Genomic DNA, 26,732 nt, shown 5'->3' with positions numbered 1-26,732 from the left:
AGAATCAGAAGTACAAAATGGAAACGTTACATTGGAATTAAATATTTTTGATTATCAACCACTGCAGCAATCATTTTCAGTTTAGTTTATTTCTTATCCTCTTAACTCAGACTAGGAATCTCTAGTTTACAGTATATTGGAGGTGTGACATATTGTTCCACAAAAAAATAAAAAAAATAAAAAATTGGCATCTTGTTTCTTCATATCTAAACGTTTCATGTTCAATTTCAGGACTCAAATTAGTGCAATAAAATATTTAAAGTATGAATATGGAGACACAAAAAAATGACCAGATACTTCCATAAAATGGAAGGATGAATGGAAATATTTTTCCATGTCATTTTGTCTTTTCCAAATTTTCTAATACGTTTGGTAGGGTTTAATGAATATCTACATGTTTATGTGAATTTTATCTTATTAAATGTGAGTGACTTTCTGTCATTTTTGTGCTTTTGTGAATATACAGCATGTTTTTCAGCTTTCTTTTTGATTCTTTTTTCTTTTCCTTAATTTTAATATTTTATACATTTAAATGGTTGATTACTGTAAAGTAAAAGTCTAAAATGTAATACAGCGCTGTTGTGTAATTTGGTTATACATTTCTGAGATTTTTTTGGATATTTTTTTTCTTACCAGTAATGACAAATATTGTTACTTTGTTATTTACAGTTATTTAAACTGAAGGGAAATTCAAGCAAGATTCTCCGCAGCTAGCAACAAACACCTGGGGTTCTTGAACGCATCATAAATCTAAACTTCAACATTCTGGTGAAATTTAAGGATAATCTTAGTTGTTCATTATCATTTTAAAGCGGAAACCTCACCTTTTTCGGGTATGGATTGTCATAACTGTTCTCCCGGTGCCGTTCGGTACCGCCTCTCGGTTACAAAGTGCAACCCTCCCGGAAGATTAGAAAACCAGTTTTATGTGAAAGTTCGCCGGGTGAAAGGACATTTTTACCGAGAAGCAGACGCTACTAAAGCTGTGACTTTCTTCCAGTTTGAGACATTTGTAGGAAGATCTGCTGCAGTTGTAGCTGAGGTGTTTAAATACAGTTTCCTTTAGGATGAAACGGAGAGGTGAAACCACCGCGGAACCGTCCGGAACTCCGGGTCTCTCCACGACCAACACCGCAGAACAATCAAAGAAGATGAGGGTCATTTACGTCGTGTATATAATCGTTTCTTTGGATATAACCTGGATGTTTTTACAGTTTTCTGTTACTCCAGTAAGTAATTTCTCTACTGTACCCGAATAGGAAACTCACATTTCCGTGATCTCCTTGAAACGTGCACGACTCGGGGATGGTAAATCTTACACAAAAAGAGTTAAAGTTTGATTTAAATGGTACAAGAGTTACAGAGATAGTGTAACTTTATAGGTTAATCTTATTTAATTTGATAGAAATGCTTACAAAAGTATTATATCATACATTTCCCGTCACTGGAAAAAGTACAAAAAGTACATTTTACATTATTTGTACAGTATTAAATAATTTGCGTGAATCAAATCTTTAAAATAACTTGGAGTACTATGTAACAGTTTAAAATCAACTCAAACTATATTATTTTTGTCTCCAGATTAGACAGATTATATTGTAATCACTTAAATTGGTCTCATTCAGCATTTGTACAGATTAATTTGGACTTTGGCTGCTTTTTCACTCTTTTTCTGGTACACAGTAAAAACTGCTGGGTTAAAAATAACACAATTCATAACCCAGCACTGGGTTAAATACGGACTGACCCAACGCTGGGTTGTTTTAACTCAAATGGGTTGGGTTGAGGGTTTGACCCAGCACACTGGGTCATGGCAACCGACCAAAGGTTGGGTTAAAATGACTTGGTTAAATTGACCCAAAATTGGGTTGAAACTCATTACCCAACACATGGGTTATTATACCACTATAGTTGGGTTAAAACAAAAATTTATTTTAAATTTCACTATATAAAAACAGGATTAAAAACCATATGAATTTAAAGATTCTTTTATTTCCACGTGATACATATACATAGCCAGCAGATTTCATTTACAAAAGTTACAAAACATAAGTAGTTAAATCACTTCAATTCATTTGGCTACAACTCCAGAAGTATCTGTTACTCCACATTAGAAAACATTTAATGAAAAAAAGTCTGTTTTAAAGCAAACTACAAGTAAACCTTTCAGCCATTAAACAAGGAGCATTTTTAACGACACTTTAGCATTTTGCCTGTCTCCCTGCATGAGGACATACGGGTTGTCACATTTTGTAGATGCACCACCAGGTTTGTCCCAACCTGATGGAGAGAGAAGACAGAAAAAACAGGCCATTAGTGATGCACTTATATAAACAGCAAACAATTTGAGCATGATTCAGAGATGAATGTTGACTTACAGGCTGGATATCAATGAAGCCTTCTGAACTTCCAGGTTGATGGGTCTGAAACTCTTCTCCCAAATTAGTAAGGTGGAGCAGGGAGGAGAACTGGCAGCAGCTGCAGGACTACATCACCTTCTGTATCAAACATAAGCTTGTGTTAAAATGTTGCAGTAACTAAAAAGCATGAAAACATTTTAGAGAACATTTCTTCTGAGCTTCAATACCTTGAGGGAGCAGACTCATGTTCTTGGCCATACAGAAGGTCTTTGTTGAGAACAATGAGTTTGGGTTTTGCTCAATTCTCCTGAAGATCCTAGATGTAAAATTATAAAATCTATCAGAAAAGACAAAATCACAAATCAAACTTTAAGAATGACTGAATTCAATCTCATAGCTGTCTCCACTGCAAATAACCTGTAATTAGCCAGCAATTTCAAATGTTCAGAGTAATTTGTATGTTCCTAAAAATAAATATAGCACTTAATAAAATAAAATTACATATAATTTAATTTGGAAGTAAAACTCAATTTAAATACGAACTTAGTGCTGAATAACTTGATCTTCTTTTTACTTACCATGTCTTATTTCAAAGTAGAGGAGAAGTCCGATATGCAGCGTTCGTGTTGAAAAATGAGGCTTGTGAAGAGGGGCGTGGCTTCTTCTAAGTTTCGTCTTTTACCCAACCGTTTGGGTAAATCTACCTGGCCCAACTTTTAACTGATTTTTAACAAATTTCAACTGAAACCCGAAATTCAGCCTCTCACAAAATATCTTCCAATTAAGTGTTAAGTGAGCTCTACGAAGAGTTTATTGGTCTCCAAGACCAATAAATAAAGAAAATGGTGTCAAAAAACATGATAATTGTTTAATGCAATAATTACTGGGACAATTTAACCTCTAGCAAAATTTGTTATTGTGACAGACCTTGTTGCCATGGCTGTAGAAAGACAATTTTCTTCTCTTTGGTTTAGAATTGGGAAATTAAGTTAAAAAAGAAAATAAAAAATACAAGGCCAATACTTCAATAAATATATGCAATAACAAAGTTATTCTTTGCAAAAAAGGAAAAGAAATTGCTTCTTCTTTTGCCATAAAGAACTTGCTTGTTCTTTTTTTTTGCTTGAGATTTAATACAGTCAAATATGTCGTCTTATCTGTAAAATGGTTTTTGTAACTTAACCCTCCATGTTTCAGTGTTGACAATAATCCCTCATACTATGTTCTATCACAAAACATCCCTGTGAAATACATTAAAGTTTATGGTGACAAAAGGAAAAGGTGTTGTACTAACAGAGTATCCGTTTTATTTTCTATATTTTATGTTTTCACTCTCATTATATCTCCACAGTATTTAGCAAAGAAACTTGGATTTGACACGTTGTGGTTTGGTTATTTGCAAACTACAGTCGGGCTGATTCAGCTAATTGGAGGCCCTATGTTTGGGAGGTGGGTATGAAGTATTAACGTCACAAAAATGGCTACCTATTTTTTAATATATGTATTATATGTATATATATTTGTTTATGTTATTTTTTCGGCAGGTTCGGGGATCTCTTTGGGGCCCGTGCGGCTTTGTCTCTGGCTTGTGCAGCAACCACAGTTTCCTTTCTGCTTCTGGCCGTCGCTAACCATCCCGTCCTGCTGTTCGTCCACAAACTACCTACAGTATTTATGCACGTCTTGCCTGGTTAGCATCACAAATTAGCCACAAAACCTGGTTTAAAACAGATCAGTTAATTGTTTTAGAGTTGTAATCGTCATATTCTGTCTGCAGCATGCCAGATGGTTGTTACAGACCTCACAGAGCCGGAGAAACGGGCCGATGCTTTGTCCAAACTGGGTCTGTGTTTTGGTATCGGGATGATTGCTGGATCCACATTGGGGGGAAACATAAGCATGCGCTACGGGTGAGCATCACTAGCTGCGTTTCCGTTACAAGTGTGCGCAAATCCTTGTCGGTATCCCCGAAATGTTAAAAAAAAGACAATTTTACAATTGCAGTGTTTCCATTAAATTAAAATCACACGTGAATAAATTTGTTCACATGTCATCAAAAACATGCAGCGCCATCATCCCCCACTTCCCTCCTGTCGTCTTCGTTTTTTCTAGCAGTAACATCCAGCTGTTGATCATGTGTGATGTGAAAAAAAATTGTTTCCAAGCAGTTTTGTGAACTCCATCTATTTTGATATGGCCAAAAAGGGGAAAAAAAACTTCATCTTAGCGCAAAAGCTTTATACAAGTTTTTTAAAAATTGGCATGTTTCCATGTAGCAAATTTTATTTTTCAAATGTCAACTTGCGTAATTACATGGCCAATGGGGAACACAGCTAGAGTGTTATACATGGCATGGATCCTGGCATCATTTCTGGAAATGTTCCTGCATTTTCTTGTTTTCTTCAGGGAGACGTTTGCAGCCTGTGTTGGTGCTGCAGGGAGTGCCTTCAGTTTGCTGCTGGTTTTAAACTTCATACCAAAGTCTACTAAATCTGAGGCTTCCAGAAGCACCACTAAATGTAAGAAAGAATACTTACTGTTCATAGCTGATTCTGAATCTGTAAAATGGTGTTGCACTCAAGTTCATTGCATGAAAACAATTGCCAAAAAAGAACATTTTATGTTCTTAACTAAACCTATTACAATAAACAATTAATCATTTAATGGCATGATAAATTAAAATGAGTTTGATAATTTCCATTCTGAGGATTAATATTTTTGATAATATAATAATATTCCATTTTATTCATTTATTTTTTGCAAAAAAAAGTACTTCAATTTTATTTATTATTTTTGGTTGTGTTTTCTTTATGTCTCACAGTTCAGTGTTAAGTACATTTTACAAGATTAAGGAATACATAGTTTCATGTGACGTCACATTTGTAGCTCAGCCATCATGACAGGTAGTTGCTATGACAACAACAAACAAACAGCAAGCTTAGAAGTAGCTCTCGCCTCGTTCCCAACTTATAACCAGTTTTGTACATTGCAACAACTCGGTCGCAATTTTTGAGTACTCTACCCACCGCTGTGTAAAACTAAGATAAATAGTGATATTTACTGAAGTTCTCAGGCTAGCAAACTTGCAAAATTAGCTTGGCTAATGTAGCTTTTACCTGCTAGCGAAGACGGACATGTACCTGCTCTGCCAGTCATAAGGACCTTGTTCACATGAAGGGTTACGAGCTCTTCGTGTGAAGATGTTTAAACGTCCTTTACAAATCCGTTTAAACATTGATTGATTGGGCCATTCAGACTGCGGTGAAAAAGCCGTTTACAAGTTTACGTTCGCCTCATATGCACAAAATCCGGTGGCCACAGATTATGGTGCATCACCTATAAAGATAGTTTTTTTTGTTTGTCTTTAATGTAGTGTTCAACACAATGAGAAATATCAGAATACACTAATATAAATAATATAAAATAACCACCGGAACTGGCGGATCTTTCACACGTGACGTCCGGTTACCGTCGTAGCCTTGGTTACCGAGGCAACGAGAGAATTTAAAAGCTATGAAACCCGGTGTCGGGCAGAAATAAAAAATGGAGGTCTTACAAAATCTGAAAGCTAAAGTTCAAGGAAAGCATTTAAAAAAGGGCATTTTCCTTTCGCCTTATCAGCACCATGTTTTGTCACATATCCTTCCCCAAGTGGATCGGGAACTCGCTCGGATGCAGAGCAAAAACAAAACTCTGGAAAAGGAAAAGAAGGAGCTGCTGAAAAAGGTGGAGCATCTGATTATTGACACAAACACGCAAAAAGTCGACCAGGAAAAAGTCATCAAAGTTTTCCAAAACCGAGAGCTTCTCCGGAGCCAGCTGGGGCAGTGCAAAATTCAGATGGAGGTGATGGGGAGGAAGATAAACTTACAAGAAAACGACTTGAAAAAGGAGCGCAAGAAAAACGAGGTCATCCAGCAAGAGCTGGAGTCGTTGAAGAAAGAGTTGCAGTTTGTAAAACAACAAGCGGCCAACCAGAGAGTGGAGCACCAAACCGTGAAGGACGAACTGGACAACGTCATCAAAGACAGAGACGTCCTTTGCAGCAAGTTGGTCAACCTCCAATTTGAGTGTTCAGATCTGCGTGGGAAGATCAACTCCCAGCAATCAAACCTGACCCGGAAGAAGAACGAAAACTTGGAGGAGAAGCGCCACATCCAATTGCTGAGGCTGGAGAACCAAAAGCTGGAGAGGGAGAGGAGCTTCCTTGTTAATGAAGTGGAGGAGACAAAACAGGAAGTCCGAAGGTTTGAGGAACAGTGGACGGAGAGGAAGAAGGTGGAGAAAAGTTTGAGTCAACGCTCTTTGGACAACCAGGCAGCGGGAAGAACCTCAATAATCCAACAGAAATCAAAATGGAAACCCAAACAAATGCCTCCAGAGTACCTGCAGCTGATGCTGATCAATCAGGCTAAAGAGCTGAAAAGGAGTCAAAGGTTGGGAGAAGAGCTGAAGAAAAAGCTAAAAGAGCTGTCTCTGAAGCACCAGCAGAGCCAAGCGGCGCTAAAACTGCACAAAGAAAAGCTGCGGGCCGCCATATCGCAGCGAAACGCCTTCCAAACCGAGATGGAGCACATGCAGTGTGAAATAATGATCATCCAGAAGGACAAGCTCGGGGACAAATTCAAGAACTGGGCGCTGAAAAGGAACAAGATGATGAAAATGTCAAGTGGAGACAGATCCAGCCGGTGCCTGCTCTGCACTGCCAGATATGACCTGCAGATGGCAGCCTCCATGTATCCAATTTAGTAATCACTGGGAAGATAGTGCAACAATAAACAAGTTGCTACCAGATAAAAGCTTGTTTTTATGGTTAAAAAATTCTGAGTCAAATATGCAACACTGAAAATCAAAACGACTACAAAAATATTTTACTGATCCCAAAGGGAAATTAAATAAAAAAACAAAATACACAAACACTACAATGGTGAATTAGGGCAATTGGTACGGGAAAGAGGAGTAAATTTCTGCTAAAAAATGAAAATTTGAGATTAATCTTATACATTTTCTAGGAAAATTAAATAAGGACATTTCTGAGTCTGAAAACTCAGACATTTACTAAAAACAATTTCTAAAATTTTCAGATTAATCTCAGAATGTTTTTCATTTTAAAAAAATCTAAAAATTTATTAGAAAAACAAAATCTTAAATTATCTCAGAGAATTTCTAGAAATGTTCTGAGTTTGAAAAGTCAAAAATGTTTTGCTTTTCAGCTGAGTTTCATTCCATGTTTTTCTAGAGTTTTTTTTCTAGAAAAGGTTTACTTTTCAAACTCAGTTCCACCTCTTCTAGAAAATTTCTGAGATTAATCTAAAAATATGAGATTTTACTAGCAAATTTTTAATTTTACAAATGCAGAAATTACCTTTTTAGTAGAAAATTTTAGAGATTAATCTAAAAGTCACATTTTAAACTCAGGTTTTTCTCGGAAATCTGAGATTAAAGAAAAAGAAGCTGAAAATTGTTTTAAAAAGTTTTATTTATAATCTCAGATGATAGATTCTAGTTTTAACAGAATTAATTATTTTAGTGTATTTCTAATATTGTGTAAAAAAAAGGCTTATGAGATTAAATGAAAAAAAAAATCAGCAGAATGTGCCAATTTTTTAATCTAATTGTCAGAATAATCAATTATTAAAATAATCATTAGCTGCAGCCCTTGTATAACTGAGTTTTTATTGTAAATCTTTTATTCTAATTTAAGATTTTGAACCGGGCATTTTTATCTGGAAACTATTTATGAAGGAAACACTGATGACTTTTCTTGGACTTTCCTACAGCTGAGAACCAAAACAAGAAGGTGTTCAGTTTGGGGGAGATCACAAGGCTGATGAAGTTTCCAGGCGTAACGAGGATTTTTCTGATCAAAATCATCGCAGGTTTGCCATCAGGTAAGAACTATCTGCAATAAAATGAATGCACATTTGGACACATATGATAAAATATATTGATATTTCCTACTAAATTTAGCATAAAAACAGCAAAAGATTGAAGTAAATTCCTCATTTTACACACAACCTATACATGTAATACTAAAAGAAGATGCATGTCAAATATTTAAATGGTTTTTAATCAATTAAAGTAGTTTATCTCTCCTCAGGAAAATCCTTAAATTCAATTTTGTGTTTCCTAGGCATATTTCAGGTGATGTTCTCCATCATTGCAATGGATTTCTTCAAGCTTGAAGCTCAGCAGAATGGCTACCTGATGGCGTATTTCGGTATCGTTCAAATGGTGAGATTAAAACACTCAGACCTGGGTAGTAACTAGTTACATGTACTTGAGTAACTTTTTGGATTAAATGTACCTTTAGGAGTATTTTTATTGCACTGAACTTTTCATGTTTGAGTAATTTTATTATGAAGTGTCACACTATTCTTGTTTGAGTAAAATTTCTGGATTTATTTTACCCACTAGCTGCTTTTCCATTATAAATGTCTCCAAAACTTTGTCAATTTCCCATTAATGTCAAAACCCCCCATAATTTTGCAATTGCAGTGTTTCCATTAAATAAGAAACACACGTGAATATGTTTTTTCACGCAACAAACCATTAAACATGCGGCTCCTTCAGCCTCCAGCCACTTCCTGTCTTCTCCTTTGTTTCCACCTGTAGTAGCATCCAGTTGACCATGTGATTTGTGTGATGCAAAAAAGTGTTTCCATTGTATTTTTGTTAAATACTCAAATTTTAATACAGCAAAAAACAAAAAACAAAAAAACCCCACAAAAACAACAGTACAAAAACTTAAAGAAAAAAAAAGTTTTTCAAAATTAGCACACTTCCATTAAGCAAATTTATTTTCATAAATTAGATTTGTGCAATTTCATAGTCAATGAAAATGCAGCTACGGTTGCCGTAATTAATGCAAATAAAGAAGATCATGCTTGGACATTAGTCCTTCAATCCTGAAAATGTTCTTCAGGTGGTAGAAGACCGACTTTGAAACTGTCTTTATGTATCAACATGCAGTATAACATTCCCACTGACACAGATTTGGCGTGTTTTTCCAGGTTGTTCAGGGAGGATTGATCGGTAGACTCACATCCAGATTCCCAGAGAAATCTCTTCTTCTTCTGTCCATTGGGATTACTGCAGGTGTGGGTCTGGCTCAGGTAAACATGAACTCTCTCAGGTTTCAGGGTGATGCCAGACGATGCATCAGGATCCTTTGAAATCTTTTTTTTTTAAATGTATTTGTGTTTCTTCTTTCCTTCCAGGCCTACATGCAGACAGTTTTCCACCTCTGCCTCACCGTCACTCCGTGGATGTTTTCTCTCAGCGTTTTTAATGTCATCACCGACAGCATGCTCACCAAAATTGTCCCATCCTCTGACACAGGTGACTTTATCCAGATTCTCCTGTTATGGTATCCATGGAAACACCAGACTCTCAGCTGGACGCTGATAACCAGCATTTGAGATGAGCAGGAAGCATTTGCAGGACACCAGGAACCTTCATCAAAAATACATGATATGGAGCTCTGGTAGTGCCAAGAAAAAATGTTGAAAATATGTTGTTTTTTAAATTTATTTATTTATGTTTAGGACAATGTGCCTAAATTTGTTGTAATTTTTACTTCATTTACATTGGATTTCCAAAAAATATACTGGAATTCAAGGCAAATATAAGCAATTTCTCATTTTATTATGAGATAAAAAAAAACCAGTTATTGTTTCATTATAATTTGATTAAAATGTTTTAAAAATATCAAAAACAAGTAATTTTCATTATGTAAAAATAAGTTTATTACAATCAGTAAGTAAAAATAACTACAATTCCCAGTTTTGGTGCCAATCTGTGAAAAAGGAAAAACCTCTGAAGATTTGCTTTAATTTACCTCAGGTGCATGAATATTTGCACAATTAATGTGTATCTATTGTTTCCAAAAGTTTGTGTCCTTATGATATTTTAAAAAGGTTTATATACTACATGTTAAATAATTCTGGTGACATTTATAGACTTCTGATGGACTCCACCAAATTTTAGCCTTATTTTGATACCAAGACTGAAATAAAGTTTGTAACTGCTGAGAAGAAAACTGAATTAGATTTGGGTGTGTGAATTTAGACACCCTTCAGAAAGCCCTGTGGGTTTTTTCAGGGATTCTGATTAACTTTCTGACTGTTGTGTTGTTTGGTCCCCAGGAACGATGCTGGGTCTGTGCGCCTCCGTTCAGTCGCTGGTCCGGACAATCGGACCAACCATCGGCGGTTTCCTGTACATGAACTACGGCCTCGCCTCCATAGGTCTAATTGAGTTTTTTGTGAATATTGTCGTGTTTGTTTACCTGCTATATCGACAACTCAGCAACACTGAGAGGCAGAAAGAATGAAGAGGCAATTTTATTTTTATATTCCATATTTTTATAGAACTAGAAAACATAAATGTTTAGTCGTCGTTTGCAACATGCTGCTTTAATTTTGCATTCCAGTTAGTCGAGATTTAAATTAATTACTGTGTTGTTCAGGTGGAAACCACTAGATGGCAGCAAAATGTTCAGAGATGTTTCTGTTGATCAGATTTTCATTTTCATTCCCAGCTTTTTTAAAGTCATGATTTTATGTATAAACAAAGCATTCACATTTTTTTACTTTTAGATTAGCAAAAAAGTTATATTTTCTTGTAATTTTTAAAAAAAATAATTATATTTTAATGCAGTATTGTACTTTACAATTATGACTTCACACTACAAGAAGTGATGTTTGTAGCATTTCTTGGTTGCTGTAAATGTAAGTTTAAGAAAAGCATTTTAAGCACTGGAGCAGTGTGGTTATTTTTGGATTTATGCATTGTAAAGATCAAGGATAGTTTTGATTATTTTAAAAGTTTCTGACTACTGTAAACTGTTTAAGCACAGCAAATTTACTTCTGATTGCCACTTATTAAGGCCTTAATAAGGCCACTTATTGAAAAAACAACATTCAGAGCAGTAAAATACATACATCTTGCATTTAAGATGTGCATTAACTAAAGAAAAGCTGTTATTGCATTTTAGTCAAAAACATTTTCTTATTAAAGAAAGTTTTTTTCCCATCTTTTAATGCATTTTTATAGTTGGATAAAAAAGGTATAAGTGGCTGAATGAAAAATCTGTAGAATATTTTTTCATCCAATTAATCAATTAATTGTCAGAATAATTGATCACTAAGATAATCGTTAGATGCAGCTTTACAAACAAGTTTGTTGTTGACCTGTTAGGTAATTTTTATTTTTAAAGTGTCTCACAATTTAACATTTTGTATGTTTAATTCAATCAAGTCCATATCCGACTAGAAAACATTTATTATTGTGAATTCCAGATTTTCTTTGAATGGGAATGATTTCATCACACAAGCATAATGAAAACATGATGCAGAAAAGCCATGTGGAGGAAAGTTAGACCAGGATCTTACTGCCACAAAGTAACAGAGCTAACAACCCCACCCCCATTAAAATTCCTAATTTCAAAAACAATACGCATTTAATCACTCTCTCTATTGTTTCCATTCATGTCTTTGCATTTTCAGCTGCATCCGGCTGCCAAGTCGCAGCTTGTTGAAGTGATGTCATAAAATCTGAAGCAGGTGCTTTCTTTGTCCGCCACAAAGTACTTTGTTTTTCAAATATTACATCCAACAACCCCAGATAAAACGATCATATTGTAACAGGAGGAGGTTAAACTCATTATCTTAGAGGCTTTTCTCTAAGCAGATGCAACTGGTGATTTCTGTGCCAATTTGTTTGACCAGCAGGAAGGGCAGCAGTTTTTGGCATCCAGATAATATGCTAGAGTTGCAGATTTTGTTTATTATGTCGTATAACATTCAGATATAATATAATCCTAACTATAAAAAACTAAAAAATATATTGCTGGTTTAATCAGTTTTCCTTTATGATCAAAGGAAACAAAGCTACTGTCAGACAGACTTAAAAGAGCTGTGAGCTGATTTGAAGGACGTCACCATCTGCGTTTCCATTACATATGTGCGCAAAACTTTGTCAATATTCCACTAATGTCAAAATAAACAACTTCATAATTGTTTTGCTTCCATTAAATAAGAAACAAGATTAAAATCACACAAGAATAAGTCTTTTCACGCGATAACTCGTTAAACATGTCATGCCATTATTCTCCAAACACTTCCTGTCGTCTTCTTTGTCATTTTCGCCAGCAGGAACAGCCGGTTGTTGATCATGTGATGCAAAAAGTGTTTCCATTACAGTTCAGTGAAACAAACCAATTTCAATACGGCCAAAAAACCTCAACCTAGCGCAAAAAATGTTTGATCAAGAAACCTAAGTTTTTCCACGTTGATGTGTTTCCATTTAGCAAATTTGTTTTTGTAAATTCAATTTCTGCAACTTATTGGTCAATAGCTGCATTTCCATTATAAATATCCTCACTGTCGCTGTAACCCCAGCAGTGGAGTGGGGGGGGGCTGACCGCGGTGGGGTGCCTTGTTACACTTGGCCCTTTGAGTCAGCGGGAACAGGAACAATGGTGCTGTTAACACTCCTGACGGGGACCTTTGGGTCCTCTGAAAGTTTAATGTGACTCTGCGAGCGACCTGCGCTCGCTGAGGTCAGAAATGAGCGCTGTCCATGTCGCTCTGTGGCTGCCTTGTGTCGGCTCACTGGAAACTAAACGCCAGTGGGGGGGTCCTCCAGAGCCGGGCCTGTTTTGTCCCCTGCGGCATGGATAATGAGGCATCTGTCTCCACCTGCCTCATAGCGAGATGAGGCTCACTGTCTGTCTTTAAAAGAGCACAGGTTATCTATCTGATTTGACCACGGCAGGCCAGGCATATGATCTGAAGCAGAGGAGCCTTGAGCCTGAATGTTTTATACCGTGGCTTTCTTATGGCTGTTTGCAGAGCTCCACACGGCGCAGGAACACTTCGCTCAGTGTCTCCTTAAGTGCATCCAGGAAATTAACAAACAGATCAATCAAACATGAGGAACTCAACTACTACACAGTGTTTCAGCCAATGTAAATTAAAGCTTCTGAAACAATCGATTATTGAAATAATCAACTAATTTAGTAATCGATTAATTGGCAAATGGTGTATAAACTGTGCAAAATATATATATATATATATATATATATATATATATATACAATTTGTTTGCAAGTTTGTTACATCAAGAATGCTTAACAAATCCTGGTTCACATTCTGTGGAAAAAAAATAAAAAACAGAAAATAAATCACCTTTTCCTATCCAATTATTAACCAGTTAATCCAAAAAATAATAGAGCAATTAGCCCTACATTGTATTGTACGATGGAGCAGTAGGGCCACGCTAAGAAACTCATAAAATTACAAGAATAAAGTCAAAATAAAATAAAGCATACATTTAAAATATTTTGAGAATAAAATAACAGAATGTAATATTACAACTTTATTCTCGCATTTCATTTATGTCAACTTTATTCTTGTACAACTTTACAATAATAATTTTACTATTTTTATTTTCTGAGCATGAAAGAAAGAACAGAGTTTTTCACATGTTGATGTTAGAAGCATTTTTTTAGCTACAGATGTATTCTTCGCTACAAATAAATCAATCACTAAAGGAATGCTATGTTCTTTGCTCTGTTGTAGCATTTTAGGCAATAAAATGTTTGATTTGTTATTTAAAAAGGAATTGAACTTGGTTTATTTGAATATTTTTAATGTATTTATAATAGTGTATAAAATCACTTAAATAATAAATCTGCAGCATTTGACCAATTTTTTAACCAATTGATTAACTGAAAGAATAATAAGAATAATTGATTACTAAAAGTCTTTCAGCTCTACTCTGCTGCAATGACACCCATTTGTATTTAATTTTCCCGTTTATTGGTTGAATTTTGCCACTAACAATAATCCAAACTGGGCGTGAAATCACCTCGACATCCCCAGCAGGTCGTCGTACGTCGTGGAGTTGGCCACAGGAGCGAAAGGCGATCTTCCAGGGGTTTTGTCTTGGTGTAATCGGACAGAGACATCATCTATCAAGAGAGGGGGAATTACTGCTGGTTAACAAAGGGAGATAAGATAATGAGTGGGCAGGCTGAGACCCAGTGAAGCACAGCTCGAGTTCCCATCCTGATTACATGGCAGCAACCAACTCCAAGGTGAAGAAAAGGAGAGGAAAAAGCTCAGTAAGCTTCAGGCGTTAGCTGCTAGCATCTTAAGTCAGTTTTTGATTTTTAATTTTGTAATGAGAAGAATAAATCAAGATTACCATCTCAGGTAAAAATGTCTAAAAATCTTTAAAGGTGATCAATGGTGTAAAATTCACTTTTTTCACATTTTTATACTTCAATTTGGGTCTCAACTTCACAAAATCTTTCTTACATAATGAGTCAGTTCTACCTACAATATTTAATCTCCCTTCAGAAAAAGCTGTTTTAGGGCATCTTGTCACTTTAAATTCAAATAAGCTTCTGCTGGCCACGCCCCCTAAACTCAACTCAACTTATACACTCGCATGTAAAAATGCATGCAAACCGATGAGCAACTATACAGCTATACATGTTTGAAAAGCGTTAATAGAGCCTCCTGCTCAACAAGAATGCAGTAAGTGGCTCCTGGATGGTAAGTCAACAACAAAACACTTGTCTTTTCCGGCTGCCATTGTAAAGTGCAAAACCAGCCAACTAAAAGTGCTGGAATTCTGCTGGAGTTGCTAGGTAACGGACAGAACTCTGCTGAGGTTGCTAGGTAACGGCACTTGTGACTTAACAATTGGGAGGTTTTTGAAACGGCTTCTTTTCCAGACACTAAAAAACATGACCTTATTGCTAAAAAAGTGATGGGTAGTTTTGTTTTTATGCCCTGGGGTGTTTATAGAAGCAGTAGAGACCCAAATGGAAGGACAAAAACATGAATTTTACATACCAGGTCTTGGCTAGGCTTTTACTACATAAACATTTAGAAGCTTATTTTTTCTCAAAAATTCAAGCAAAATCCACAAAAACACTTCAGAAAGCCTGAAAAAATCTCAGTCAGAAAAAGTAAGATTCAAAATTAAGGAATTATGAATGGATTAAACGTTTTATTCAAACCACAACCCAAATGTGAGCCTCACGTGTGGAAACTCCTCAGACACTGTGCTGACCTGCGTCATAGGAGATGTGCTGCCCTCTTCCCTGTGTGGAGCGCGTTCAGTCCTGTGACAGCGGCTCTGAGCCCCACGAGGCTCGGTCTGACCGGCACGCTCAGCCCTCACTCTCACTCCCTGACATGTGCCAGAGCTCACTAATCCTTCACTGACGCCGCGCTGCAGCATCACACTGGACAACAGGACAGTAAATGACCACCAAGCTGACCTCAGAGGGATGCCGGTCCTCACCGGATCAGACAGGCTCGTTCCCTCTGGAGGCCATGTTTGTTTACTACAACAAGGCTTCCCAAACTTTTCCATGCCTTCTCCCTCTAAAGAGCATTTAACCCCTTAGCAAACCTACAGACAATGCTACAAAATATGTAAACAAACATCTATGCCTGTTATAATAACAAATATTGATGGACGATAAATTGTCCCAGAAGTTATTGCCTTAAACAATAATATTAGTGTTGTTTTGAGACCATTTTCAGATAATATATGGCATAGTAATGAAAGAACACAAACTCAAAGATCAATAAACTTAAAATTCTAGTGAACATTTAACACTGGAACTGGAAGACATTTTAAATATCCAAAATAATCAAAAGAAGAAAAACAAATAAAATGAATTTTGAAGTTTCTGTCATCAACAAAGGAGTGCCTAAAAAAGCACAAGACTTTAGAGAAAAGAGAGAAACGATCCATCCATCCATCCATTAGGTAAGACCAACTATTTCTAGCTGGAACCTCTGAACCTCACACACTTGCTCAAGTTCCTTCCCCACCAGAGAGTTGGCACTCCACGTTCAAGGAGCCAACTTCTGTAGCCGAGGATCGGATCGCCAAGGTCCCCGCCCTCGACCACCACCCGCCCCACCCTTTGTGCCCCTCCCACAGGTGGTGAGCCCATGGGAAGGTTGATCCACTTCTCCTCTTCATCCGAGCCCAGCCACCAGGCGCTTGCCAACGTTCCCCACCTCCAGGCCTGGCTACAGACTTGGGCCCCGGTGGCCCGCGTCCGGGCATGGGAACACTACTTCCAGCTGTGTGGTTCATCATAAGGGGTCTTCGGGCTGCACTTTGTCTGGTTCCTCACCCAGGTCCTGTCTGCCTTGGGTGACCCTACCAGGGGCATGAAGCCCCAGACAGCATAGCTCCTACGTTCACAGGATGCTCAAACCCCTCCACCACGATAAGGTGGGAGTCTATGAAGAGAAACAATAAATCATACAAATGGAAATAATTTTATTCTTTTTATCTTTAATTGATTTATTGCTTATTGTGGCAGGCCTACAAACATAAACGTTTAGAATGTTTTTTATTCACTTCAACAATTACATTCATTTAGTAAAACTTTTACATTTGTTGCTTGCTTGACAAACAAAGCAGCTTGATAAATTTGACAGGCATCCAATCAGAAGATGAGCATCAGAGATAACAAATAAATTATTTTAAGATATATTTCATTTATAAATTATTTTAAAAAGATTGAATAAAAGTAAACAAAAATTAAACATAACAAAATCTACAGGATTATTATTATTATTGGGGGGGGTTTTTTTTGCATATTTTTTCTCACCTTGCTACAACTTTCTGAGACCCTCACAGTGCCCCCTAGAGGCCTCACTTTGAAAAACACTGGACTTTACCACAGAGTGGATAGAGCGTTAGCCAACTGTCTTATGGAACATCATGGAGCATCGGTCAGGTTTCTTTATGATTTTAATGCTGCTGCAGGATGATGACAGTTGGAGATTTGGCTATTTGAAGATAATATTAAAAACGAGGAGGTGGCTATTGCTTTAATTACAGCTGAGCTGATTAGACAACAATGCATTAGTTAAAGGCGGGAAAAAGCATCTGTTTGAACTGAGCCGTAAGCTCCGCATTTTGTTTGCATTACTCATACAGAACAGCATCTGTGTCATTCAGAGATAAATCTGACCATCATTGGTCAGATTACAGAGAACATCATAATCATTACAGTCACTAAATTTAACTTGAGTTGCGTTGCAGGATTTGGGTCAAGCATCTGGAGGGTCCAGTTTGAGTCTAATATCAAACTGGATCAAACAATGATGTGGCAAAACTTGGATACATTTAGTGAAATTCACAAATATGTAACCTAGGTTCATCACCTTAGTGAAGTTGCCCCCCCCACCTTCTTCAAATGTAACAAAATTGGTGACAAACGTTTTACTGATTTCTGCAGCAAAAAAATAACTTTGTGCCGCTACCATTTTGAAGACAATAAAAGTTTCCAGAGGTCATCAGAGGTCAACCACCCCCAGTCCCCTTTCACATTTACAATTATTTTCAAAAGCAGTATTTGTGTTTGTAGGGCTACAATTGATTTGTTGTGCAATCACAGACATACCCAAATTTAAATAAAAGAAAGTAGTAAATCATTATCATTACTCATATTCTTACCTTGTTCTATTCCTAACCTGTCTGGACTGTTGGATGTATTTTTCATTCAGTTAATCATCATCCAGACTTTCCCAAAGTCTGATATCCTTCTCTTAAACACACCTTGAAGCTGGATGGATACGTCTGCTGAAGGTGAAAGCTGATTGGCTGCAGCCTCTCTGCTCTGACACATGATTTAAGGATCAGACTTCGACCCCCGCTTCTATTTCAGGAAGTGAAACTCACACAGTCACTGTGACTGAGAGCAGAAATGGAGCAGAATCAGCTGGACCGAGAAACTTTCTCCTGTTTGATCTGTCTGGATCTACTGAAGGATCCAGTCACTACTTCCTGTGGACACAGCTACTGCATGAACTGTATTAAAAATCACTGGGATGAAGAGGATCAGAAGAGGATCCACAGCTGCCCTCAGTGCAGGGAGACATTCATACCGAGGCCTGTGCTAAAGAAGAACACCATGCTAGCAGCTTTAGTGGAGCAGCTGAAGAAGACTGGACTCCAAGCTGCTCCTGCTGACCACTGTTATGCTGGACATGAAGATGTGGCCTGTGATTTCTGCACTGGAAGAAAACTGAAAGCAATCAAGTCCTGTTTAGTGTGTCTGGCCTCTTACTGTGAGAAACACCTTCAGCCTCATTATGATTCAGCTGCTTTTAAGAAACACAAGCTGGTGGAGCCGTCCAAGAACCTCCAGGAGAAAATCTGCTCTAAGCATGATAAGTTGTTGGAGATCTTCTGCCGCACTGATCAGAAGTGCATCTGTTATCTCTGCACCATGGATGAACATAAAGGCCACATCACAGTCTCAGCTGCAACAGAAGAGACTGAGAGGCAGACAGAGCTGGAGGAGAGACGAGGAAACATCCAGCAGAGAATCCAGGACAGAGAGGAAGATGTGAAGTTGCTTCAACAGGAGGTGGAGGCCATCAATCTCTCTGCTGATAAAACAGTGGAGGACAGTGAGAAGATCTTCACCCAGCTGATCCATTTCCTCCAGAAAAGAAGCTCTGATGTGAAGCAGCAGATCAGATCCCAGCAGGAAACTGAAGTGAGTCGAGTCAAAGATGTTCAGGAGAAGCTGGAGCAGGAGATCACTGAGCTGAAGAGGAAAGACGCTGAGCTGGAGCAGCTCTCACACACAGAGGATCACAGCCAGTTTCTTCTCAACTCCCCCCGACTGCCAACACTCAGAGAGATTGCCATGTCCTCCAGCTTAGAGAACCTTCATCCGTACTTTGAGGACATTACAGCTACACACTCATCCAGCATCAACATCCGTCCTCTGAGACACTTTGAAGACGTGACAGCAGCTGTGTCAGAGCTCAGAGATAAACTACAGGACGTCCTCAGAGACTCATGGACAAACATCTCACTGAGACTCACTGACGTGGATGTTCTACTGCCAGAACCAGAACCAAAGAGCAGAGCTGGATTCTTAAAATATTCATGTGAAATCACTCTGGATCCAAACACAGCAAACACACGACTGGTATTATCAGAGGGGAACAGGAAGGTGAAACTGATGAATCGACGTCAGTCTTATCCTAGACATCCAGACAGATTCACTGGATGTTGGCAGGTTCTGAGTAGAGAGAGTCTGACTGGACGTTGTTACTGGGAGGTGGAGAGGAGCGGGACACAGGTTTATGTAGCAGTGACATACAAGAATATCAGTCGAGCAGGAGGTGGAAATAAATGTTTATTTGGATGTAATGACAAATCTTGGGCATTAGATTGTTCTCAAAACAGTTTTAGATTTTGTCACAACAACATCTGAGTTTTGTAAACCCAACTAGATTTTCCCTCTAATTGTTGATCAGGGTCCATCCCTGCTCTTTTTCTGGTTTAAATGTAGATCTCTGTTTTCCAGGAGCCATAAAAGAAATAACTACTGATATTTTCTTTCATTATTTTATTACATAGCAACATTTCTCCATAAGAAAATCTTAACTCTCTTGTGCTCTAATAGTTGTGCTTTAAATATTTGCATTGGTATATATGGATGTTCACTGCAAAAACACTAAATCTTACCAAGTATTGTTGGTCCTTTAAGCAAGATATAGGAGCTTGTTTTTGGTCAATAATTCCTTAATATTGTTGGGAAAAGCACTAGTTACTCTTGTTTAAATCATTTGGGATTGAAGTGAACTGAACTTGATTCTGTTTTCTTTATTGTGACACAGAGAAGAAAAGTTAAACCAACATCAACTCAGAACTGATGTGTTTTTATTCTCAATTCTTTGGATTTAGATCACAAAACTAAACTGTTCTGCTTCTTTGACTTTATTCAATAAAACAACTTGATTACAGAGAAATTTGGAATATGTTCTCTTCATTGTTACAATAAATTGTGAGTTTCATCATCAAAACTGCAGAAATATTTCCTTCAGAAGGTCTTATATGTGGAGAAAATCAGATGCATGTCTAATATGTATGACTGGAGTAACAACCTGACCTGAGTTAAAATGGAATACATTTAGTCCCTCATAACTACAAACTGTCCATATTGTTGGGGTTGATAGTTTTAATATTTTCTCTTGTTTGTTTCACTAAAGTATCAATAATTATCAATAAAGTTAAAAATATAATAAAATGCAGTTAGTGTACGCAGCTTAGTGATACAAACAACACTTAGATGATTGGTGTCCTAAAGAAGTGTGTTACAAATTTTTTCAAGAGCAGTATTTGTGTTTGTAGGGCTGACTGCTGTGTGGTGCAATCACAGCCATACAAAGTTATATAAAAAGAACTAATAAATTGCTCTTATCACTTATAAGAACAATTCCTATCTTGCTAAACCCAACCTACCTGGGCTGTTGGATGTATTTTAATTTGGTTAATCATCATCCAGACTTTCCCTAAGACTCATATCCTTCTCTTAAACATGCCTTGAAGCTGGATGAATCCAACAGCAGCTGATGGTGAAAGCTGATTGGCTGCACCCTCTCTGCTCTGACACGTGATTTACAGATAAAAGGTCAAACCGGTTTATGTTTTCAGTAAATGAAACTAACATTCACTGTGACTGAGAGCAGAAATGGAGCAGAATCAGCTGGACCGAGAAACTTTTTCCTGTTTGATCTGTCTGGATCTACTGAAGGATCCAGTCACTACTTCCTGTGGACACAGCTACTGCATGAACTGTATTGAAACCCACTGGGATGGAGAGAGTTGGATCCACTGGAATGGAGAGAATTGGATGAGAATATACAGCTGCCCTCAATGCAGGCAGAGGTTCATACCGAGGCCTGTGCTAAAGAAGAACATCATGCTAGCAGCTTTACTGGAGCAGCTGAAGATGACTTGGCTCCAAGCTGCTCCTGGTGACCACTGCTATGCTGGACATAAAGATGTGGCCTGTGATGTCTGCACTGGAAGAAAACTGAAAGCCATCAAGTCCTGTTTATTCTGTCTGGCCTCTTTCTGTGAGAAACACCTTCAGCCTCATCATGATTCAGCTACATTTAAGAAACACAAGCTGGTGGAGCCGTCCAAGAACCTCCAGGAGAACATCTGCTCTAAGCATGATGAAGTGATGATAATGTTCTGCTTCAATAATCGGAAGTATATCTGTCTCACCTGTTTCATGGATGAACATAAAGGCCACATCACAGTCTCAGCTGCAACAGAAGAGACTGAGAGGCAGACAGAGCTGGAGGAGAGACGAGGAAACATCCAGCAGAGAATCCAGGACAGAGAGGAAGATGTGAAGTTGCTTCAACAGGAGGTGGAGGCCATTAATCTCTCTGCTGATAAAACAGTGGAGGACAGTGAGAAGATCTTCACTGAGCTGATCCGTCTCCTCCAGAAAAGAAGCTCTGAGGTGAAGCAGCAGATCAGATCCCAGCAGGAAACTGAAGTGAGTCGAATCAAAGATGTTCAGGAGAAGCTGGAGCAGGAGATCACTGAGCTGAAGAGGAAAGACGCTGAGCTGGAGCAGCTCTCACACACAGAGGATCACAACCAGTTTCTCCTCAACTGCCCGTCATTGTTACTCAGTGAGTCCAGCATCAACATCCGTCCTCTGAGACACTTTGAGGACGTGACAGCAGCTGTGTCAGAGCTCAGAGAGAAACTACAGGACGTCCTGAGAGACTCATGGACAAACATCTCTACTGTTCTATTGTCAGAACCAGAACCAAAGAGCAGAGATGGATTTTTAAAATATTCATGTTAAATCACACTGGATCCAAACACAGCAAACACAGAGCTGGGACTATCAGGGGGGAACAGGAAGGTGACACTGATGGATCAACGTCAGTCCTATTCTAGCCATCCAGACAGATTCACTGGATGTTGGCAGGTTCTGAGTAAAGAGAGTCTGACTGGACGTTGTTACTGGGAAATGGAGAGGAGCGGGTTTCAGGGTCGTATAGCAGTCACATACAAGAATATCAGTCGAGCAGGTTGGAGGAATGAATGTGGACTTGGATTTAATGACAAATCTTGGGCATTATTTTGTTCCCAAAACTGTTTTGGTTTTGGTCACAACAACATCTGGACCCCCATCTCAGGTCCAGTTTCCTCCAGAGTCGGAGTGTACCTGGACCACAGAGCAGGTATTCTGTCCTTCTACAGCGTCTCTGAAACCAGGACTCTCCTCCAAAGAGTCCAGACCAGATTCACTGAACCGCTACTGGCTGGAGTTTGGGTTGGGTGGACTGGAGGTTCTGCAGAGTTCTGTAAAACCAGCTAGATTTTCACTCTGATTGTTGATCAAGATTCACAGTTCTGATGTTTCTCTGCTCTGCTGTTCTTTGTTTTTATGGTTTAAATGTAGTTCTCTGTGTTCCAGGAGTCATAAAGGAAATCATTGGTGATTTTTTTCTTTCATTATTGTATGACATGGAAATATTTCTCCAAATAAAAATCTGACTTCTTCATATAATTGGTGTCTTAAAGAAGCGTGTTACAATTGTTTTCAAGAGAAGTATTTGTGTTTGTGGCACTATAATTTCTGTACCTTCCTATCAATGTAGGTGAAAGGTCATGTCCAAGTAGATTAGCAGTTATGAGATGTTGTAAAACTGGTGTATCAGTTTATAACCTAACTGTACTTTAAGTGTTTTTCGAACTTGATTTCTGGTGTATTTATGTTTGTTCCCAAATGAACCTCTTATCTCTATATATTTTTACCGTACGAGTCATAAAAAAGCCTTAAAGATAAAAGTTTTCTTTCGTCAGTGTCCTTTGATAAGAAACAGGCCTGTTCTCCACACGTCTCTGATATTTACTCAGGCGATTGATTCCCTCACTCTGATTATCACAGCTTTTGGGTGGCAGATGGTGGGGTTGCTGGTAATCCCAGCTGCCCACTGGACTGACCCTTTGAACTCCTGCCCATCTAACACACCACACCCCCTCCCCAAAATCTTAACGAGCTAGCTAAGCTGCACGGCCAAAGAGCTGCTTTAAACTGGTGAGTAATGGCTGTGTCAGCAGTCAGAAGATGAGCCCCATGGTGGAGGAGGGTAAACAGCGGGGGGTATTGCAGCCCAGCTACAGCTAAACGATTGTTTCATTGTTAATGAAAAGATACAGTAAACATCGTGGAAAATGTTACTTTTTAGTCCTACCAACCGTAAGCTAGCATAAGTTGCTTATCAACAAGAATAGCTCTCTTTAAGGTAATCTTGCATAGGTTTATCGCAACAAGCAATAAATCAATCGCATGATAACCTAAAACAAGTTCAATAATTTCTATTTGCATAATTTATTGTTTTTCTCTTTTCCTCTTTCTACCAAAAACTGGATGATAAAAGTCTTTAGTCTGAGCTTTTGGTTTCAACAAGCCTGTTGTTTAGTTTATTTATTTTGGATATTTAAAATGTCTTCCAGTTCCAGTGTAAAAGGTTAATTAGAATTCAGAGTTTGTTTATATTTGAGAATGTGTTACTGCTTTATTATACCATTACCATTATATTTGTTGAAAACATCGATATTAGTGTTTGTTGCAATAACAATTTATCGTCCGGCAATAATTGTTAACATGACAATTATTTGGGCCCAAATACAAAACTAAGGTCTTTTTAATGATTTAGAGGTAAATTTAATTAGTGATGTTTTTAATCATTTTATGACAGATTTAATTAATTAGTGGAAGATTTACACATATTTTCATTTATTCAATTTTGTCATCCCTTACCTTCCATACATTTGGTGTTTTACGGTTAATGGAAACACTAAGAGGTGACTTGAGATATTCCCCAGAAAACAAATTCAAACACTTACAGTTATTAGGATATTTACAGCAGTTAACAGTCAGTAAAATCACTGGTGGGACTGTTTGTGTTGTCCTTGAACTCTTGTTTATTTAACTCAACCAAGAATATCTGCAAATCTCTGTCACGGTTATTACGGTTATTCTGTTGGTTGGAGGCGGAACGTATTGGGGCCCACTGGATTACAGCTTTAAATAACAGACCATTCAGAAAGTAACATTATGTCCATTCATGCAGATGCTTAGATTATGGTTTAGTTTATAAAAATAAAACAATAGTAATTTCAGTTACCTCATTTGCTGTAATCTTCTTGCTTCATCTGTGTTTCTACAGGGGGTTTAATCTCATCTAAAGTCATCTGACCTAATCCCCAGCAGCAGTAGCAACAACAGCGGTGGCGGTCGAGCCAAATTAGTTCTTTGACTGATAGCCATCTGCCAGACACATCAATTAATTAGTTCATATTTACTTGAAAGGAAATCTAGACAGGTGAGGAGGAGCTGAGAAGTTATTGGCTTGCTGTTGGTCAGTTATTGGAAAGTGAATACAAAACTTCACTTTTAATCCAGATATTTCTACTGATGTAAGGCTTCAGATATGGGGCCAGTAGAAATTATAGACTGCATGTTGGATGGAAAAATGCACTTATCAAACGAATTAACTTGTGGAATGAATCAACACAAAAGAACAATCAATTTATCTCAAGAAAAACATAAATGTTTACAATGGAAATTCAGTTTGATCTGAAAAAAGGAGATTTGAATCCAGCCTTTTCTGAATTAAGGCTGGCTAGATTTGATATTGGTATATAAAATCACGATGACAGAAAATTCCCACAAGGAAGAACAAGATGTAAGTAAACCCAGAAATGCACCATCTTGATAGACTACCAGTAAATAGCATTACATAACATTTTTTACAGGCTTTTCCTGCTCTTTTGGAGAACCAGTTGAGTATGGCAACATATAAGGGCCACTGTAGATAGACTATATATGTATATTTCCACCAGAAAAAAACTCAGAAATATGAGATTAATCTCAGAAATATTCTAGAATAAAAATGTTGACATTTCTGAGTTTCCTAAGTTAAAAATTTGCTGGAGAACCCAAAGCTTGAGATTAATCCCAGAGGTTTTCTAGAAAAAAAGAAATTTCCAAGCTTCAAAAGTTTATTTTTTCTTTTTTACTTTTCAAACTTAAAAATGTCCAAGTATTTGTTTTAGAAATTTCTCAGATTAAGCTCAAAATTTCTGAGTTTTTTGTAGTTCAGCAAAGTCTAGCAATAAGTTATCTTGTGAAAAGAGTCAACATTTGTGTTTTCTGAGAGAAATAGTTACGTTTCATACTCAGTGTAAATGAATCTGTCAAATCTATAAAAACATTTTTACAACCATTTGTTCAACACGCTATTGACTTGCAGTTTATTTTTAGAAACTTTTGAAAATGTCCTTACCGCTAACAGCTAACAGCATACGTTTCCTTTGGATATTAACCTGTCACGCTTGCCGTCGCTCGATGTGCGATGTTACGTTTCAAAATTTGCTCACCTTCACGGGATGTAATGAAAACGTATGTTTACTGTTTAATCGATTTTCTTTTTACACCTATGAATCCAACAATATCCAACAATCGCAGTTCTCTTACCTGCGACCAAGGAAGTGGAATGCTGCTGCCGTACAACCAAGATGGCGACCCGGAGTACCAGGATGTAGGGCTCTGACGTCATGCGGAAACAAAAAGGCATATTAGGAGGTACATACCAATACGATAGCACATTAGGGCCATTGCAGATTCGCCAAAAAACTCAGACATTTTCATATTACTCTGAAACATTTTCTGTTTAAAATATCTAGGAAATTTCTGAGTTTCAAATATTGAAAGCTTCAACATTTGAAAGTCAGAAATGTTTTTTTCTAGAAAATGTTTTAGATAAATCTTAACGTTTTTGAGTTTTTTACTTTTGGAGCTCAAAATTGTCCTTTTTGTTTACGACAATTTCTGAAATTAATCTCGAAATTTATCTGATTTTTGGTGGAAATTTACTCATTTTTGTATCTACAATGGTCCTAATACCCTATTGTATGGTTCTCTTACCTGCGATCAATGAAACTGAAAGCTGCAAGATGGCGACAGAGTGCGGTAGTGTGACGTCATGCAGAAACCTTTTGTTTTTTTCAACAATTAATGTTTAGAAACACATTTAAGACTCATATTTAAGATTCCTGGAATCTTCTTTATTAATTCATTTGTGTGAATGTATTATGGACTGACAACTTGTTTATGGTGTACTCTTATTTTTACCCATAACTGCTGGATGTAGTTATTGTCCTGGTCTCATTTTTGTTATAAGATGTTCTGTTTGTGTTAGATTGCATTTCTTCAACTTAAAGCTTGTTAGAAAAATTATGTTAACCTTTTGTATATTCTTTTTTTCGGGTTAAAATAATGTGTTTTCAGTATGTTTATTAGTAAGTATTATACTACATTAAAGATTCAGTGTGTGCATATGTGATGTGTAACAAATACCCAGAACCTGTAATCCTACTCTTTGACAATAGCTGACATTGAAAAGGATTATCCAAATCTCTTTAAGTTGATTCTCAGCAGAGGTGTGTTGTGGGCTGAGAAATATGTTTCTACCCCCC

General features: G+C 37.5%; 2 protein-coding genes, 2 long non-coding RNA genes and 1 pseudogene across 8 annotated transcripts; 3 read left to right on the top strand and 2 right to left on the bottom strand.

Annotated features, from left to right (window-relative positions):
* Positions 1–648: 648 nt before the first annotated feature.
* slc67a1 (solute carrier family 67 member 1) lies at positions 649–11,124 on the top strand. The gene is made up of 10 exons (XM_015041796.1): positions 649–1,229; positions 3,712–3,809; positions 3,905–4,050; positions 4,138–4,270; positions 4,767–4,879; positions 8,141–8,251; positions 8,494–8,594; positions 9,374–9,475; positions 9,581–9,701; positions 10,508–11,124. The coding sequence occupies exons 1-10, from the start codon at positions 1,068–1,070 to the stop codon at positions 10,693–10,695; spliced, it is 1,275 nt and encodes a 424-aa protein (XP_014897282.1). The 5' UTR covers positions 649–1,067; the 3' UTR covers positions 10,696–11,124.
* Positions 1,961–3,327, bottom strand: LOC106953205 (uncharacterized). Of its 4 annotated transcripts, none has more exons than XR_001426154.1 (3): positions 2,939–3,327; positions 2,588–2,676; positions 1,961–2,478 (listed from the first exon to the last, which is right to left on the bottom strand). It is a non-coding gene; the product is annotated as an uncharacterized LOC106953205 (long non-coding RNA). The 4 variants fall into 4 exon arrangements; XR_001426152.1 differs by having other exon boundaries at positions 1,961–2,498; positions 2,939–3,321; XR_001426153.1 differs by having other exon boundaries at positions 1,961–2,486; positions 2,939–3,320.
* Positions 9,676–25,774, bottom strand: LOC106953206 (uncharacterized). 2 transcript variants are annotated; one of them, XR_001426156.1, is made up of 4 exons: positions 25,541–25,774; positions 24,380–24,522; positions 14,235–14,337; positions 9,676–9,763 (listed from the first exon to the last, which is right to left on the bottom strand). It is a non-coding gene; the product is annotated as an uncharacterized LOC106953206 (long non-coding RNA). The 2 variants fall into 2 exon arrangements; XR_001426155.1 differs by lacking the exon at positions 24,380–24,522.
* Positions 18,084–19,644, top strand: LOC106953200 (E3 ubiquitin/ISG15 ligase TRIM25-like). The gene has a single exon (XM_015041795.1). It carries the CDS (start codon positions 18,118–18,120, stop codon positions 19,642–19,644), a length of 1,527 nt encoding a protein of 508 aa, XP_014897281.1. The 5' UTR covers positions 18,084–18,117.
* LOC106953202 (tripartite motif-containing protein 16-like) lies at positions 20,924–22,736 on the top strand (annotated as a pseudogene).
* Positions 25,775–26,732: the final 958 nt, after the last annotated feature.

The sequence above is a fragment of the Poecilia latipinna genome, unplaced genomic scaffold (assembly GCF_001443285.1).
Source record: "Poecilia latipinna isolate Pla-1442-1.1 unplaced genomic scaffold, P_latipinna-1.0 Scaffold569, whole genome shotgun sequence".
Lineage (NCBI taxonomy): Eukaryota > Metazoa > Chordata > Actinopteri > Cyprinodontiformes > Poeciliidae > Poecilia > Poecilia latipinna.
This window is presented reverse-complemented; position numbering and strand designations above follow the sequence as displayed.

Coding starts and splice junctions, on each gene's coding strand:
- LOC106953200 (XM_015041795.1), top strand. CDS start 18,118: ATGGAGCAGAATCAGCTGGACCGAGAAACTTTCTCCTGTTTGATCTGT.
- slc67a1 (XM_015041796.1), top strand. CDS start 1,068: ATGAAACGGAGAGGTGAAACCACCGCGGAACCGTCCGGAACTCCGGGT. Junction 9,476..9,580: donor CAGGTGTGGGTCTGGCTCAG/GTAAACATGAAC, acceptor CTTTCCTTCCAG/GCCTACATGCAGACAGTTTT. Junction 9,702..10,507: donor TGTCCCATCCTCTGACACAG/GTGACTTTATCC, acceptor TTTGGTCCCCAG/GAACGATGCTGGGTCTGTGC.